Source organism: Phlebotomus argentipes, unplaced genomic scaffold (assembly GCF_947086385.1).
Source record: "Phlebotomus argentipes unplaced genomic scaffold, Phlebotomus argentipes genome assembly contig_46, whole genome shotgun sequence".
Taxonomy (NCBI): Eukaryota; Metazoa; Arthropoda; class Insecta; order Diptera; family Psychodidae; genus Phlebotomus; species Phlebotomus argentipes.
Window position 1 is genome coordinate 235,392 of NW_026776153.1, and position 15,113 is coordinate 250,504.

The following is a 15,113-nucleotide window of genomic DNA, read 5'->3' on the forward strand; positions in this document are numbered from 1 at the left end:
GGTTTTTGATTTTTGGCGGAATTCCCTCTATCGACACCAGCGCGCAATGCGAAGAATGAGAGAAACACACAGTGTCAGTGCGGTCAGTGCGTTGTTTTCATTTCCACGTGCGCGCTTGTACTACTGTCGTGAAAATGGGTACGAAAATCAAGTTTTTAGTAGCAGATACCGCTGCATTCATTGAAAATGCACCTCTACAGGTGAGTTGAGACATCGGTGAATAATTTCCAATAGGTGTAATTATATATTTTTATCAGGATCTTGCTGAGAAAGTGGTGACAATCACAGAAGTTCTGGATGAGATCAAGAATAAACGTCAGCTCCGGAGACTTGTGGTGCTCCCATTCGAACTGGAGGTTCTAGTGCCCACTCAGGAGAATCTCACGTACGTGCGAGAGTTTGCGAAGAAAACAGGAGACTATGCCAGTTTATCTGCAGTGGACTTAAAAGTTGTGGCCCTGACTTACCAACTGGAAAAGGAATATGTGGGCACTGAGCATCTGAGGCAGGAACCTCTAGCGTCAAAGACAATTATCAAGAAACCAGAGAAGAATGGTTTGGAGAACAGCAAACTGATGGGATTCTACATGCCGAAGGAGAGCGAAACCAATGAATTGCCAGCAGAGAAAGCCCTTCCGGAAAGCGATCAAGAAGAGCAAGAAAATCAAGGAGTCCAAGAAGATCAGGAAGCTGAAGACCTTCAAGACGTTCCAGAAACATCTGATGGGGAAGACGATCAAGTGAAGCAGCTCACAGATGACTTCAATGACTTGAATTGTGATGAAATCCTGAAGAAGCATGAAGACTCCGAAGAAGAAGAGGAAGAAGTCGAAGAAGAGGCTTCAGACGATGATGATGAGGGCTGGATAACGCCCTCAAACATTGGTCAGCTTAAGAAAGACATGGGATTTGATGAGAAGGATGAGAAGCCAGCGATTGTTGCCTGCGTTTCTACAGATTACTCAGTTCAAAACCTCCTGAAGCAAATCGGTCTCAATTTGTGTGCCTTGGACGGTCGCATGATCCGTCACTCGAGGATGTTCGTCCTTCGCTGCTACACCTGCTTCAAAATCACCACGCTTATGCACAAGATGTTCTGCCCCAAGTGTGGGAACAAGACACTGAAGAGATGCGCCGTGAGCATCGACGAAAATGGTCAACAAGTGGTAAGATTCTCACTAATTTTTTCAAATTTTCTGAGTCTATATTCTTCCCTATCGCTCCTCAGGTGCACATAAACTTCCGGAAACCCATCACAGCAAAGGGCAAGAACGTCTCTGTGCCACTGCCGCGTGGCGGGAAGCATTCCCGAAATCTCTTGCTTGTAGAAGATCAGCCGATGCCACATCAAATGCCCTCTCGCGTAGCTCGCACGAAGACAGACGCTATGCATGAGGATTATACAGCTGGATTCTCACCTTTTGTGGCGCGCGACGTCAACTCCAAGTCTGCGATGCTGAGGAATCGTGGTCACATCAAGGATTGGCTCCGTAATCACGAATACGTTAACAGCAGGCGCAATAACAAGTAGCATCTAGAATTTCTTGTCGATGGGGATGATTTGATGCCAAATATAATCTTTCTTTGGCGCTAATATAACCGCATATGAACTATCGTTGGCGATACTGAAGGTTCTGTCACTAAATCCATCCACAAAGGGTGTCCCTGAACTCTTCTCCACATTGAGCACAATCCAGGATATGGCTGGGAAGCGCAAAAGGTAAGTTCTGTGGGGGATAAATGCAAAGAAAATCGCACAATATTAAGATTCTTTTTGTTACCTGTAAGAATCTTCTGATAAAATACTCACTCTAGCCATCTGAAGACTCTGTTCAGGAGATACTTAGTGAACATTCCCTTCCACTTGATCACTGTAACCTTCGATGTGTTTTCCGTGGATCCTGAGAAGGTGTAAGAACTCAAGAATTCATCATCTTTTGTGGAACAATCCATAGCCAAAAGACCGACAAATTCCAGGAACTCGGCAACTCTTACATCAAAATCAGCTTTTGGTTCTTCCTGCTCTTTGATGATCATCCTGGGAATCCTCCCTGGGAACACGACATTCTCTTTTCGCTTAGTTGGACAGAGATTCACTGTAAATCCCCGATTGGAAAAGTATTGAGCCACTGATGAGGGACAGATCATCTTCCCAGTTGGTGTCCAAGAGAATTGAAAATCCATAACTGGCAGTCTTTCCAGCGCCCTGATAATAATCCTTCGCTTGGTAGTGTCCCTAAGCAGCGCGTCATCTTTCATATTGATCTCGCAGACTGAAAAGAGAGTGTGAGTGTGTGTGAAATTGCCGCTAATTGACACCGAATGATAAGAGTATTTGATAGCTTTATTATACTGAAAACATGAAAAGTATTTTCTTCAGGAATCAGCAGAGAATTTCTGCGATTTGATGTCCAAATCCATATTCCTCACTTTGATGTACTTCTTGAACTCCGTCAATTCAGGCTCACTGATCTTTGTCCAGCTCTCAAGTTCTGTGAGTCTTTGCAAGTTGCTGCAACAGTTGGCCAGCTTGTAGGCCGAATTGATGGTCAGTGCATCTGAGAAGATCACTCTGAATTCCTCAAGATTCGGCATGGGATTCTTCATAAGCACGTGAGCGATGAGGTCATCGTCCGTTGGAACCATCGTGCCCACGTATATGTAGCGTATTTTGAGAGCCGTTGCGAGCAAAAAGTCCAGATGCCAAAACTTGCACGACGCGGCGATGGTCAGTCGCTCGAGATTCATGTAGGGTGGAATTGGGAAACGCCTCATGCACAACGATGTGCTGTCCACCAATTCACAATTGTAGATGACGAAAGACTTGAGATCCGGACAGAATTGACTGATGTAGATCAATGCATTCATGTCAATCTCATCCACATGCTCAAGATGCAAGTGTGTCAAATTGCAGCCCTTCACTTCCAGCACATGACGAATCTGGTCAGCGAAGAAGTCCGCCGACAGCAGCTTCAGATCCTTGAGTTCATCAATGGCAATCAACGTCATCAGATCGACCAGAAGAGCGTTGTGAAACAAGGAAACTGTGTGAAGTCTCGGACAGAGTCTGCCCAGAATCTGCAGATGTTCAGTTGTTGCGTAGTGACTGATAAACTTGGTGAGCTGCAATTCCTCCTGGTCCGGATAGTATGTGTCAATGTAGGACAGACAGCGTCCAAGATCATCATATCTGCCCAGATCCTCAATCCTGGGCAAATTCAGCAACAGCTTAATATATCCCTCCATCGTGACCGAAGTTCTGTACAAGATCACCCTCTTGAGACATCGCAGCGACATCAGTAATTCCACACTGGCATTTGTGATGCATTTCGATGAACTGAAGTCAATAGCCATAAGATCTGGACAACACTCGCCCAAACACTTGATAATATTATCAGTTGCATCGTAATTTATGCAAATCGATCGCAAATGCTTCATATTCAGTATGCCATTCAACACCGTCGGCTCCATATCCTGCGTCTTCCACCCACCGGACAGTGATCCGAGATCAAGAGACTTCAATCCTGTCAACTGATCCAGCTTCATGTAGAAAATGTGTCTCATCATCTTCGGGACGCGATCGAAATTCAGCGTCTGCAGATTGGAAGACAGCAGAACCTCTGTGAGCGACACGGCAACATTCACTTCACTCAGGAACTTCCCCATTGAAGAATTCAACTCCTGGCGACTCTTGATATTGTCAATCAACTGCGGAATGGCCAGATACATCTCCTCAGCCAACTTGTCGTACAGACAAAAGGGTACATTGTACTCAAACAGGTCGTGTAGTAGCACCATTTTGCCCTTGAGGATGATGGCAGCTTCCTGGACATTCACCTTGGAGATCTGTGCGATCACCGGCATATACTGCTTGGCTAGGCTGCACAGCCACGAGGCCACGGCCCGCAGCGACAGAACGCCCAGGAGGGCAGGCTGACGGGTTTTGGGCATCCCACCCGGTTAACCCTGCAAAGAGGGCGTCCAGTCACTTCTAAACCCGCACAGCACACAACACTCATAAGCTACATTTCGGCTTCTACATACAAGACAGAGATAAAGTGACCAGACAATTTCACTCGTAAAATTGAACCATTTCTTGCATTGAGGCAGAAAATAGATACATTTTCCTGACAATCTCGAGTGACTTCCGTCTGGCCACTTTCATGCAAGAAACATTGAAGTACTCACGATAGCGGTCCTTGGACTTCCTCGAGGTCTGAATAGGCTTCCCGGTGAGTTGAATGGACTCGAAAGTGTCCCTGTTCACGGCAATGCTAAGATATCCGTTTGGTGTGAGTGCCACACAACAATCAGCTTCGTTATCCTGCTTCAGAGACAGTCCATAAAATTTTCCTGCAGGGAAATCCGGGAAATCCACAATCAGCATTTGTTCTTTGGCAGAAGATGTCTAAAAACTCACCTCTCTTCGCGAATCCCTCAATGAATTCCGGCTCCAGAAACTCCGTCAAAGGCAGTTCCTTTACTGTGTAAGAGTCACTGCCCCGCAGAGCGTTTTCCGCGGATTCAGGATGTGGGAAATCGCCTGGAATCACGATGGTGATCTGAAGAATAAATCGCAATTGAAAATTTTCCTGCTTATGAGAAAAAGTCAGTCACGCCCACTGTTGGTTATTTTTACAATTTTCGCAATACATCGGGTCAAGTGGACCCGACTGCACGCAACAGCCCGTGATCTCTCGTGAATTGGGGAAAAATCGACTTTCGTGGGAAAAGCAACCAACACTCACATATTCACAGAAGTTCCCGGACGATACTTTCTTCTCTATGATGTGTCGTTTGAAGCTATTCGCCTCGTAACTGTACTTTGGTTGTGGCAAATTCCACATATCTGGACACAGCATGACTGGATACTGTTTGTGTTCACTTTGATTGAGTAAAATCACAGAGAAAAACCGAGTCTTCAGACAGATTTTCCACGGCGTCCGCATGAATTTCTGAGGTTATGTAGCCAAACTACTCGTCTATTGTGCTGCCACCTGTAGACAGACGGCGCCAACAAGTGTGTGTGTGAGAAATTGGCGCTGCAATCGCCACACCGGAGTTGGAGCAACTGACAGCAAGAGATCCGTGTTTGTTTACCTTTTCATTCATGCAAAATAATTACTTCAATTTTGCACTTAATAATTGTGTGAATTTTTCCGATGATTCTCGAGAAATTCCCCAGAATTGATCAGTGTTAGACCAACATTCAAAGTGTGAAGTAGTTTTGGCGGGTTTTCCCATATTCTAAGATGAAAATGTCTCTTGGCCAGGATTCTGATTCAGAGGATGAATTGCCTCCGGCGTGGGAGGAAAGAGCAACAAACGATGGATACGTCTATTATGTGAAGTAAGGAAAAGGGAATTTCTAAATGGGCATAATTAGAAGTGATCAAAAAGTAGTCACGCCTCGTAGTGGTTTTTCGCTCTGATACGTGATGATCTCACTATCACTGTTACTTTCTGTGGTGTACAATTTTGTCAATATTTACTAAATTATCGTATTGTGCAAGCTTTTATTATATGAGAAAAATGCTCTAAAATGCATTCATTTGAAATATATATTGAAGAGAAATTATATTGCTCTGGAAATCTTCAGAAAATTGTGCGGTTGATGACATCTAAATATATCAATAGTAGGGCAAAGCGGCGCAGTTTTGAGCACACAATTGTAGGTTTAAACATTCTTACACATTTCCTCAGAAAGTGAGAACTAGCTCATTCTCGCCTTATAAATCATTCTCAAAGGTTTCAATTATTCCTACCTTTAAAACTTCTAAAACACTCCAATTTTCCCTTATTTGAATAACTCACAAATCCACCGAAGTGTAGATCATTGCAAATGCAAATAATAGAGAAATATCATTAATCTTGCAATGCAAATTAAAATTGTTCAAACTTAAAATACTAATTTGAGGTAGTAATTTGACTAATTTCCTGATAAATATCTAAATTGCATTCTTCACTCACCAATGCCTCCATTTTTCCACCTAATTGCGCACATCATCTCCAATCTCTACTTGCAGTCACCAGAGCAAGAGCACTCAGTGGACGCATCCGCGCACGGGGAAGATCAAGAAAGTGGCCGGAGAGCTGCCAATGGGCTGGGAGAGGAAGATCGAGGAGAAAACTGGGAAGGTGATCTTCATTGATCACAACAACAAGACGACGACGTACATTGATCCTCGTTTGGCATTTGCCATTGAGGAAGTTCCGCCGAGCATCAGTGAGATTCGACAGCGCTTCGATGGCTCCAGCACGGCACTGCAGATCCTCCATGGGCGGGATTTGTCTGGAAAGCTGGCTATCGTGACTGGCAGCAATGTGGGCATCGGCTATGAGACAGCCAAATCGTTGGCCTTCCACGGATGCACCGTTATCATGGCCAATCGCAACCAGGAGTCCACTGAAGAGGCCATTCAGCGCATCGGCCAAGAGCGTCCCCACGCGGCGCGTCTCCTGCACTTCCGCCCGCTGGACCTGACCAGTCTCGCCTCGTGCAAGCACTTCGAGACAATGATTAAGATGCAGTTCAAGCACGTGGACTTTCTCATCCTCAACGCCGGCGTCATGGGCACGAGTCACACCGTCACTCCGGATGGCCTCGAGATCACCTTCCAAGTGAACCATCTTTCACACTTCCATCTCACGATGCTGCTCGCGGACTTGCTGGATCACACCTCACGTGTCGTCGTGCTGTCCTCGGAGTCGCACAGGTTCAGCAATCTGAAACTCGAGGGCTTGTCGGAGCACAGCTTGTCCGTGTCCGAGGCGAAGTACAGCAGCATGATGGCCTACAACAACTCCAAGCTGTGCAATGTGCTCTTTGCTCGGGAGTTGGGAAAGCGCTGGCAAAACCGCGGCATTTCCGTGTTCGTCTGCCATCCGGGGAATTTGGTTTCCACCAGTATCAGTCGTCACTGGTGGCTCTTTCGCTTCTTCTTCGCCCTCGTGCGACCCTTCACGAAGTCCCTGGTGAGATTTTTACCCAGTAAAGTTCATTTGTTACCCACTAAAATCGCGCCTTTTTCTAGCAACAAGCGGCCAGCACGACAATTTACTGCGCTGTGGCACCTGAATTGACAGGCTTGACTGGCATCTATTTCAACAACTGTTTCTTCTGTGAGCCCAGTCAATTATCCCAGAACGACCAGATGTCCGAGAAGGTGTGGGAACTGAGCGAGAAAATGATCGAGCACATTCTGAATAAGTAATCGTTTGCGTCGCTTCAAGGCTTCTTTTGTAACTAACGTACGGTCAGGGAGAGATAACTATATTAAACATTCTCATTTCCAATGCAATAATATTACTTTTAATATCTATTCGGAAAGTGAGTAATCTTCACTGCTGGATACACAAAAGGCAGTATCATTTGAGTGAACTACTCAATTACAATAAAAACGGAGTGTGTATAAAATTAGCGCAAAAAAATGGTCAAAAAGAGAGTATAAAATATAAAATACTTATTGGAGTTACTGATGAGCACACTTATCTTTTGATTTCTTCTTCTTATGCTCCAGGGACGTTGTCCGACGCGAGCCCTGGATTGGCATGTATGGAGGCACTGGACTGGAGCTATGATCTGAGAATTCTGCTGACATTTCCGGCGGCGTCAAGGCGCTTCCGGGCGTGGAGTTCGCACTGTGCTGATACGTGGGATCGATGATTGTGGCAATATTCTCGATGCCCTCCGGCAAATGAGCTCTCGGCGCGGCCGGTCGATTGATCGGACCTCTGATGTCCAAATGATTGGGCCTCGACGGTCCCTGATAGTTGTTGGCACTCGATGATCCTAGAAAGTGGAGCGCAATTCATTCACACCATATTTCAATCAATGGTAACTTCTTCTGTACTCATTTACATTGACTTTGTGTGGTAATTTTCACGTCACTTTGAGAGAAAGTCACCGGCAAAGTGCAAGGTTAACAATAGTCTACACAAGAAACATGCTCATTAGAAGATGGGATTTCACAGCAATTCACTGTGAGCGCCTGATAAAAATCAGTGTCGCGAAACATGAGAAACCAAGAACAAATTAATCGATCCCAACATCGCATAAAGTTAAGAAGTGTTTATCCTCATTTCAACTCACCCGACATTGAATATCCAAACTGATCATCTTGCTTCTTCGCTCCAGCCGTTTGTTTCTTTATGTTAATAGACACTTTGACCTGGTCAGTGTCGTTGGACGACTGCATGAGCATGTCAACTGGATTCGAGTAGTTTTCATCGCTGTTCAGTTGCGAACTTCTCCCAAACTGCTCTCGCTGATACTCCTGATGTCCGTGATTATTCTCAATGAAGTCCACTGGATTGGCATAAGAGTCCCCATCGGACTCATGCATCATCGGAGGCTTCTCTATTCCTCTGGCGGCCTCTTCTTCTTCCTGCTGCTGCTGTTGCTTCTTGAGACGTGCCCTCTCCTTCGCCCTCTTCGCCTTGGCCCTCTCCCGATCCTGCAGCATCCGGGCAAGTTCCTTATCTTGCGCCTCCATTGCCACAATCCTATCACGCTCCTCCTGGCTCACTTCACACGTCAGCTGCTCTTGGAGTTGCCTGGCGAGTTCCTCATCCTTTCTCTCCTGCCTGGCACGCCTGTCAATCTCTTGGATCTCCTCAGGTGGCAATCCCAGATCCCGCAGCGTCTCAATGGGATCATCTGCTGAGCACGAGGGCTTGTTGCCCATCAAGTAGTCGAACTTGGCCGGCGAGAGCTTCTGGAAGTTGCAATTCTCCTCCGCCTCATCATCATAGTGCTTGCTGCAGTGCGCCACACCGTTGAGATTCTGCTCGAAGGCGTCAAAGTGATTCTCCCGGCGCGGCAGTGGCGGTGCCAAGACCTTTTCTGGTGTGTGCGACTGCAGATTCACTGGGCAATCGTCCAGCGAAGGCATTTTGCGTGCATTGTACACCGTGTCGTACGTGGATGATGACGATGTCGACGGTCGTGGCAGATCCAATTGAGCATAGTTCAGCTGAGCACTCGCCGGCATCCGTTCAATTGGCGCGTCAATTGGTGGCGTGTGCTGAATGATATTTGGTCGCTGCGTCTTTGAATTCCTCGGCGGAATCGGCAGTTCATTCTTCAGCAGCGGTGGAGCTGAAATTGAGACACAGAGCGTCACGAAAATACCATCATTTCCATAAGTACTCCTGAACTTTACCTTCACTCACGAGGTGCCTCTTCTCCACGTCCACATCCAGCTTCTTCGCCAAGTCCCGTGCCACTCTCGCGTCCGCCTCTTCCCTGGAAAAGCGTAACAAACAAATAAACGTCTCACATTTCACAGATCGCCTCACATTTCACTACTCAAGCAAAAGAGATCGAGTGTTGTGATAAATGGTCAGTTTTTCACTGCATTCTTCCCTTCCGCGTCACTTTGCGCAATTATTTACCTCTTTCCACACATTCACCATTTATCGTGGCCTTTAATTGTCTCTCTAGCATGAATTGTGGCTTAATAAAATTTCAAGACGAGAAGTAAATGTATGAGGATGATGAACTCTCTTCAATCCGCATTACATTTTCGTGCGTCTCGAGAATGACTTTACGAAGACGGCAAAGTGGTTAGAGAATTGGAAAGAAAAGCACAAATTCTGAGTCATTTAAATAAACTGAAGGTCGTTTCTGTGTGCTCAAGTGATTAAAAAATGCCTTCTGAATTCTCTTAACGCACTGGAAACAAGTTAAGAGAGCCCTGATAACACTCAACTGATAAGCGTGTTTTGAATTAATCCCAACTAGCAAGCAATGGAAACGGTCTCGTGAGCCCCAGGGCTTCCGTTTAAATGCAGAAAGGGCGACTCACTGTTCGTTAATCATTTGATGATAGAGTGCTGCCTGTCGCTCTGCGTATTCCTTCTCCTTGATCTGCTCGTGCAGCGCTGTGGGATAATCCTGGCGCACTAGAGCGTTCCGGAAGCGATTCCCCTTGTAGTGCTCATTGATCTCTTGGGATTGCAGCTGATAGGCAAGCGCCCCATCTTCCCGGACAAGCCACTCCTTGCACACTGCAAAACACACCAAAATTCACGGACGATTAAACAGGCGCGACACGTCAGAAATGGAACGGAGAAATCTCTCGCAAGACTCGCGGTAATTATGGGAAAATCATTGAGAGAGCGAACAAATGCGCTACTTTTGATTTGAACGCCTTCTGAGAGAAAGAAACTCTCCCGGGGAAGGTGGAAAAAATCTCACCTGCGTTCACGCGTCCACTTTTTGGCAGATTCTCCTTCGTCAGCTCAGTCATTTTTCACGGTAATTCTCTGGGATGTCACTTGCTCAAGTGCTACATTACAGTTTTATATTATTTCGGGGCACGACAAAGTGAGAAAACCACTGTTTTCAGTTTCACAAAGGAGAAAAAACACAAAATGCTTCGCGATCAGCAACAAACTGGCTTTTTTCACCATCAACTGTCACCAAGGTGGGGAGTTGGCACTCGTTGCTTGTACTCACCACTTTCCCCTTATCCGCCGTTGCATCGCAGGTATTTTTCGTTTGGAATGCCTCCAGAGGCAAACTAGGTATACATCAATATCAGTGAACATAGTTTATGAATGGTCGGAAAATGCATTTTGGAATTTTCCAGAAACGAAATGTAATTCTCAGCCAATCTTCCATCGGATAAGCCAGAATCAAAAGTTTAAAATTCTATTAGTTTTTTTTTTATCCACTTACCTTTTATCCCTTTTATTCAATTAGTCAATCTGTGTTTTATTCTGATCCTTGATTCGCTCAGAAAACATTGTTTTCCTATAGGAAAATCTATTTTTCTACCAAATCTCTTTATTTATGCTTCCACAGCAGGGATGGTAATAAAATCATGGTTATTACTGACCTAGGTCATGAGATAAGCTTATCCGTGCTTCTGGAAGTAATCTTTGGATGCTTGAACTGTGGGTTTGATGGTGTCAGGATTGGTATCTGGATTCCAGTTGGCCGGGCACACTTCGCCGTGCTTCTCGACGAACTGGAATGCCTTGATGAGCCTCAATGTTTCATCCACCGAACGACCGACCGGCAGATCGTTCACGGTGATTTGCCTCAAAATGCCATTTGGATCGACAATAAATAAGCCTCGTAGAGAGATTCCGTTCTGCTCCAGCAACACATCGTAGTCTCGTGAGATCTGCTTCGTGATGTCTGCCAAGAGGGGATACTTCAGCTTCCCCAGGCCGCCGTGCTTCCTCTCCAGATTCGTCCACGCCAGATGACTGAAGTGCGAGTCCACAGAGACGCCCACAACTTCAGTGTTGAGCTTCTGGAACTCCGACATTCGGTCACTGAAGGCGATGATCTCCGTGGGGCAGACAAAAGTGAAGTCCAGGGGGTAGAAAAACAGCACGAGGTACTTTCCTTTGTAGTCACTCAGGGAGATCTCCTTGAATTCCCCATTGACAACAGCCGTGCCCTTGAAATTGGGCGCCGGCTGTTGGATCTTGGCAGCCAGCAGAGGAGTTCCGGTAGAGATATGGCGCCGGAAGAGAGAAGTCTGACGGAGAGCGGATGGAAGATTCTGGAAATAGTGTGGCAAGTTGCGTAATAAATCATGAAGCTAGAAAACTAAAACTACACACAATAGATCTTACTGTCTTGAGAAGAGAGCGCACAATTGTGGCCATTTCTGCAAAGATACTTGAGTTTGGGACGAATGAGATTGCTATAAATAAATACTTTTGGCTAGCGAGAAAGACTGGCCAGAACTGAGATTCCCCCACGGAGCGCGATGATAGTTTTTCTACCACTCAGCTGAGTAGTCGCTCCACTTACTCCGCCAGCAAGCCGGTTGTTGGTAGAGTTTCAGTACAGCAAGTGGTAGAGATCGTCCCACCGGGTGAGCCGACGAGATGACGAATCCGGACGAATCAGTGGCGAACGCGTGAAATTGTCATCCTCTAGTTTTGTCAATACCTCTATTTGTGTTGTTGCACTCTTTTCTTCGTGATTTTCACGACCAATTTCCACTCCAACCGGACGAAAAAATGGTCTAATCGCGAGATTCCGCCGTGAGGAAGGCCGTGGTAGTGTTGAAGTGCTCGAGTGTTGCGTATTTGCGCGAATATTTGCCATTTCTGTGATAACAAAAGCGCGACTCTGCTGTTTTTCCTTTATCTCCACACATTCCGTTACTTTGATTTTTCACCGTGGAAAACTCAACCTGTCCAGCAGATTCGCGCGTGAGAAGCCACCAAAAGGATGTCGTCGCCTCACCACCAGCTGCAAGCCCAGTCCAACCATGATCCCAACTACCTGGTGCGCCTCCAGAATCTGCGCCTCGCTGAGGAGCAGGAGGCCAACTCGTACAGGATTCAGCGCCCCGGCCAAGTGGGGAAGAGTGTGGTGCACCAGAAGATTGGCTCCTACTTGCCCACGAACAGTCCCACACACTCCCATTCACATTCCGGTTCTTCGCAGCATTCCGACAGCCCCAAAGCCAGCTTCGCGGCTCCGGCGGGCGTCACGGGGCCCGTGTATGAGAACTTGGAGTACCTGGGCGCGGACCAGGGCCCGTACTACGGGAGCTTCGATTGCGCGAACAAGAGAGCGCAGCCACAGGTCCCGGTGTCGGGTTCAATGACTTCTCCGGCGCCGCCGGGCAGCGCGAGTCGCTATGCGCACACTCCGCAGCCGGAGAGCGAGCCCCAAGTGCACATCTACGAGAATCTGCACATCATGTCGGGTCAGCGGGCGCAGCCCCAGGCCTCTCCGGGGCAAGCGGTGTACTACCACCGTACAGACAGCCCCTCCGCCACCGCGTCGCACTCCTATCAGACCAACATGGTGGCCCCCTCGGTGGCCACGAGTCTCAACAAAGCGCAGCAGTCCAACGGCAGCCCGCATCACTCGCACAGCAGCTCGGGGGCATCCGCGAAGAGTCACTACTCGCAGTTGAACAGCTTCCCGCCCAAAGCCGCCATGGTGCAGTACCACCATCCGCCGCTCCCGCTCGCCCAGTCCGTGCAACAGCCGCCGCACTATCAACCCATGAAGCCTATCATCCCCAATCCCATCTATCAGAACACCTCCGGCGGCGGTGCGTACGAGTTCCAGAAGTCTCCCAAGCACTTCGCCTATCTGCCCCAGTACGAGCCCAAGAAGTACACGCCCAGCCAGAAGGCCGCCGCGGACGACATCAACGGCTCTGACTACGTGTGCATGTCGGCTGGCACGTTATCCCAGATCCACTCCCAGGCGGCGCCTGTCTTCTCCACCACGTCCTCAACCAACAATCCCACGAAAGTCACTGCATACGTCGCCGGTCCGGCCACGGCGATCGCTCCACCGCCGCCAGTAGCAAAGCAGAAGCTGGAGACAAGTCTTCCGGAGCCGCTGCCACCCAAGCCACAGCCCAAGAAGGCCTCATCGCCGCCAGTGCAGAGTCAGCAGGTGAAGCAGGACAGGGAGTCTCTGGCCGAAGCGGCTTCGCCCACTCCGTCGCAGCACAGCAGCGGCAGCGGTTCGGGAAGACGTGAGTGTAGTCAGTTTCATTTCTTCATATCGCACTTCTTCCTGTTAAGCGTGTTAAGAGATATTTTGACGGTTATTTTTCTCGTCGTCTCTAGCAAAAGGGCTCTCGAAGAATCTTCTGCCCTACAATGTGACTCCACCGCGTGGAACTGGTCCCACAGAGGCCGAGCGCAAGATTGAGGAGCTGACGAGACAGCTTGAGGAGGAGATGGAGAGGAATGAGGAGCAGGGAGAGTATTTCGGTAAAATCTTGGCAGTATTCATCGAATTCATGAGTGAAATTTTATGTGGAATTTGTCCCTCTTTTTCCAGGCATTTGTCACACATGTGGAGATAAAGTGACTGGAGCTGGGCAGGCGTGTCAGGCGATGGGGAATCTGTATCACACGAATTGCTTCATTTGCTGCTCCTGCGGCAGAGCACTGAGGGGAAAGGCTTTCTACAATGTTCATGGTCGGGTTTATTGTGAAGAAGACTACATGGTAAGACATGATTAGTTGCTAATGAGAACGTTTGGTAAGTTTTTTTCTCTCTCTCTCTCTTTTTGTGCTTCCGCAGTACTCGGGATTCCAACAGACGGCTGAGAAGTGTGCAATTTGTGGACATTTAATAATGGAAATGGTAAGAAACTATAATAATTCCATTTTTAGACTGTTTGTGACTTCATTAGAAGATTTTGGGCATGCTTAATTGCTAAAGTGACTGTTTTTTGTGGGGAATTAATTAGTCTTCCTCTCGCATGAATATTAATCATAGTTGTTGAAATCATTTGCAGATCTTGCAAGCCATGGGCAAATCGTATCATCCAGGCTGCTTTCGCTGTTGCGTGTGCAACGAATGCCTCGATGGAGTGCCCTTCACTGTGGATGTGGACAATAAAATCTACTGCGTCAACGATTATCATCGAATGTTTGCCCCAAAGTGCGCCAGCTGTGGCAAGGGTGAGTCTTCAAATGCCAATGGGCACAGAGAGAAAGAGATGTGCTAATGCCTTGGGTTTTGCAGGAATTACGCCGGTGGAGGGAACCGAAGAGACTGTCAGGGTTGTGTCAATGGACAAGGACTTCCATGTGGATTGCTACATTTGCGAGGAATGTGGCATGCAACTGACGGACGAGCCGGACAAGAGATGTTATCCCTTCGAGGGACGACTGATGTGTCGTGCTTGTCACATCCAGAAGATATCCATGCAGCCGCACAATCGTGTCATTGAGCCCGTATCGGCCACTTATCAGTACATGGGTTGAGGCTGGATTATATGGAGAAAATGATGATAACGAAAAAAAGACATGGACGTAATATAAAGGACAATATAATCGGGATTTTCACGCAGCATCTAATAATCCACAATTCTTCAAGATCTTCCCAGCTAAATATCCTTGGCAATATTTAAACAAACGTACCGCGAATTTCCCTCTTCAGCAGGATACATAAACCCTTCAATCTTCGGCTTTAATAATATATTTCGTAAAATAAGCATAATATATTAGACTTATGTACTCAATATTTAACACACAATAAACTTTCCATGAAGAAAATATTGCGTGCATTGCAGCGACTTACATTCCGCTTCAAGAGAGAGGATCAGGAGCAACAAGACTACACAGCAAGGATGACTCCGTGAAGCAGTAACATTGAA

At 47.1% G+C, this 15,113-nt stretch overlaps 8 protein-coding genes across 8 annotated transcripts; 3 read left to right on the top strand and 5 right to left on the bottom strand.

Annotated features, from left to right (window-relative positions):
* Window positions 1-62: 62 nt before the first annotated feature.
* Window positions 63-1,635, top strand: LOC132262199 (RNA-binding protein NOB1; the record flags this gene model as incomplete). The annotated part of the gene is made up of 3 exons (XM_059761387.1): window positions 63-200; window positions 258-1,166; window positions 1,229-1,635. Coding segments are annotated over 3 exons (1,350 nt in total), but the record flags the coding sequence as incomplete, so codon positions are not given.
* LOC132261915 (uncharacterized) lies at window positions 1,535-2,337 on the bottom strand. The gene is made up of 2 exons (XM_059760952.1): window positions 1,811-2,337; window positions 1,535-1,727 (listed from the first exon to the last, which is right to left on the bottom strand). The coding sequence occupies exons 1-2, from the start codon at window positions 2,257-2,259 to the stop codon at window positions 1,535-1,537; spliced, it is 642 nt and encodes a 213-aa protein (XP_059616935.1). The 5' UTR covers window positions 2,260-2,337.
* Window positions 2,261-4,295, bottom strand: LOC132261873 (uncharacterized). The gene is made up of 2 exons (XM_059760890.1): window positions 4,189-4,295; window positions 2,261-3,966 (listed from the first exon to the last, which is right to left on the bottom strand). Exon 2 carries the CDS (start codon window positions 3,949-3,951, stop codon window positions 2,377-2,379), a length of 1,575 nt encoding a protein of 524 aa, XP_059616873.1. The 5' UTR covers window positions 3,952-3,966; window positions 4,189-4,295; the 3' UTR covers window positions 2,261-2,376.
* On the bottom strand, window positions 4,073-4,862 carry LOC132262209 (uncharacterized). Its single transcript, XM_059761396.1, has 3 exons — window positions 4,749-4,862; window positions 4,421-4,562; window positions 4,073-4,353 (listed from the first exon to the last, which is right to left on the bottom strand). Exons 1-3 carry the CDS (start codon window positions 4,860-4,862, stop codon window positions 4,073-4,075), a joined length of 537 nt encoding a protein of 178 aa, XP_059617379.1.
* Window positions 4,755-7,214, top strand: LOC132261878 (WW domain-containing oxidoreductase). The gene is made up of 3 exons (XM_059760903.1): window positions 4,755-5,350; window positions 6,027-6,975; window positions 7,035-7,214. The coding sequence occupies exons 1-3, from the start codon at window positions 5,253-5,255 to the stop codon at window positions 7,212-7,214; spliced, it is 1,227 nt and encodes a 408-aa protein (XP_059616886.1). The 5' UTR covers window positions 4,755-5,252.
* Window positions 7,215-7,472: 258 nt separating this feature from the next.
* LOC132261862 (uncharacterized) lies at window positions 7,473-10,756 on the bottom strand. Its single transcript, XM_059760878.1, has 6 exons — window positions 10,685-10,756; window positions 10,202-10,526; window positions 9,810-10,011; window positions 9,165-9,247; window positions 8,093-9,100; window positions 7,473-7,792 (listed from the first exon to the last, which is right to left on the bottom strand). The coding sequence occupies exons 2-6, from the start codon at window positions 10,251-10,253 to the stop codon at window positions 7,473-7,475; spliced, it is 1,665 nt and encodes a 554-aa protein (XP_059616861.1). The 5' UTR covers window positions 10,254-10,526; window positions 10,685-10,756.
* Window positions 10,757-10,774: 18 nt separating this feature from the next.
* LOC132261895 (peroxiredoxin) lies at window positions 10,775-11,761 on the bottom strand. The gene is made up of 2 exons (XM_059760928.1): window positions 11,596-11,761; window positions 10,775-11,522 (listed from the first exon to the last, which is right to left on the bottom strand). The coding sequence occupies exons 1-2, from the start codon at window positions 11,626-11,628 to the stop codon at window positions 10,863-10,865; spliced, it is 693 nt and encodes a 230-aa protein (XP_059616911.1). The 5' UTR covers window positions 11,629-11,761; the 3' UTR covers window positions 10,775-10,862.
* A 113-nt stretch (window positions 11,762-11,874) lies between these two features.
* LOC132261850 (LIM domain-containing protein jub) lies at window positions 11,875-15,012 on the top strand. The gene is made up of 6 exons (XM_059760867.1): window positions 11,875-13,484; window positions 13,570-13,716; window positions 13,787-13,956; window positions 14,033-14,095; window positions 14,250-14,415; window positions 14,480-15,012. The coding sequence occupies exons 1-6, from the start codon at window positions 12,203-12,205 to the stop codon at window positions 14,719-14,721; spliced, it is 2,070 nt and encodes a 689-aa protein (XP_059616850.1). The 5' UTR covers window positions 11,875-12,202; the 3' UTR covers window positions 14,722-15,012.
* Window positions 15,013-15,113: the final 101 nt, after the last annotated feature.

Excerpts from the sequence above, each read along its gene's own strand:
- LOC132261878 (XM_059760903.1), top strand. The coding sequence starts at position 5,253 with ATGAAAATGTCTCTTGGCCAGGATTCTGATTCAGAGGATGAATTGCCT. Across the intron at positions 5,351-6,026 it reads GGATACGTCTATTATGTGAA|TCACCAGAGCAAGAGCACTC; the intron begins GTAAGGAAAAGG and ends CTCTACTTGCAG. Across the intron at positions 6,976-7,034 it reads GACCCTTCACGAAGTCCCTG|CAACAAGCGGCCAGCACGAC; the intron begins GTGAGATTTTTA and ends GCCTTTTTCTAG.
- LOC132261873 (XM_059760890.1), bottom strand. The coding sequence starts at position 3,951 with ATGCCCAAAACCCGTCAGCCTGCCCTCCTGGGCGTTCTGTCGCTGCGG.
- LOC132261895 (XM_059760928.1), bottom strand. The coding sequence starts at position 11,628 with ATGGCCACAATTGTGCGCTCTCTTCTCAAGACA. Across the intron at positions 11,523-11,595 it reads TGCGCTCTCTTCTCAAGACA|AATCTTCCATCCGCTCTCCG; the intron begins GTAAGATCTATT and ends CACTATTTCCAG.
- LOC132261915 (XM_059760952.1), bottom strand. The coding sequence starts at position 2,259 with ATGAAAGATGACGCGCTGCTTAGGGACACTACCAAGCGAAGGATTATT. Across the intron at positions 1,728-1,810 it reads AGAGTCTTCAGATGGCTAGA|AACTTACCTTTTGCGCTTCC; the intron begins GTGAGTATTTTA and ends TATCCCCCACAG.
- LOC132261862 (XM_059760878.1), bottom strand. The coding sequence starts at position 10,253 with ATGACTGAGCTGACGAAGGAGAATCTGCCAAAAAGTGGACGCGTGAAC. Across the intron at positions 9,248-9,809 it reads CATCAAATGATTAACGAACA|GGAAGAGGCGGACGCGAGAG; the intron begins GTGAGTCGCCCT and ends ACGCTTTTCCAG. Across the intron at positions 9,101-9,164 it reads GAGGCACCTCGTGAGTGAAG|CTCCACCGCTGCTGAAGAAT; the intron begins GTAAAGTTCAGG and ends TCTCAATTTCAG.
- LOC132261850 (XM_059760867.1), top strand. The coding sequence starts at position 12,203 with ATGTCGTCGCCTCACCACCAGCTGCAAGCCCAGTCCAACCATGATCCC. Across the intron at positions 13,717-13,786 it reads GGAGCAGGGAGAGTATTTCG|GCATTTGTCACACATGTGGA; the intron begins GTAAAATCTTGG and ends CTCTTTTTCCAG. Across the intron at positions 13,957-14,032 it reads ATTGTGAAGAAGACTACATG|TACTCGGGATTCCAACAGAC; the intron begins GTAAGACATGAT and ends GTGCTTCCGCAG.
- LOC132262209 (XM_059761396.1), bottom strand. The coding sequence starts at position 4,862 with ATGCTGTGTCCAGATATGTGGAATTTGCCACAACCAAAGTACAGTTAC. Across the intron at positions 4,563-4,748 it reads CCGGGAACTTCTGTGAATAT|ATCACCATCGTGATTCCAGG; the intron begins GTGAGTGTTGGT and ends TTTATTCTTCAG. Across the intron at positions 4,354-4,420 it reads TGAGGGATTCGCGAAGAGAG|GAAAATTTTATGGACTGTCT; the intron begins GTGAGTTTTTAG and ends ATTTCCCTGCAG.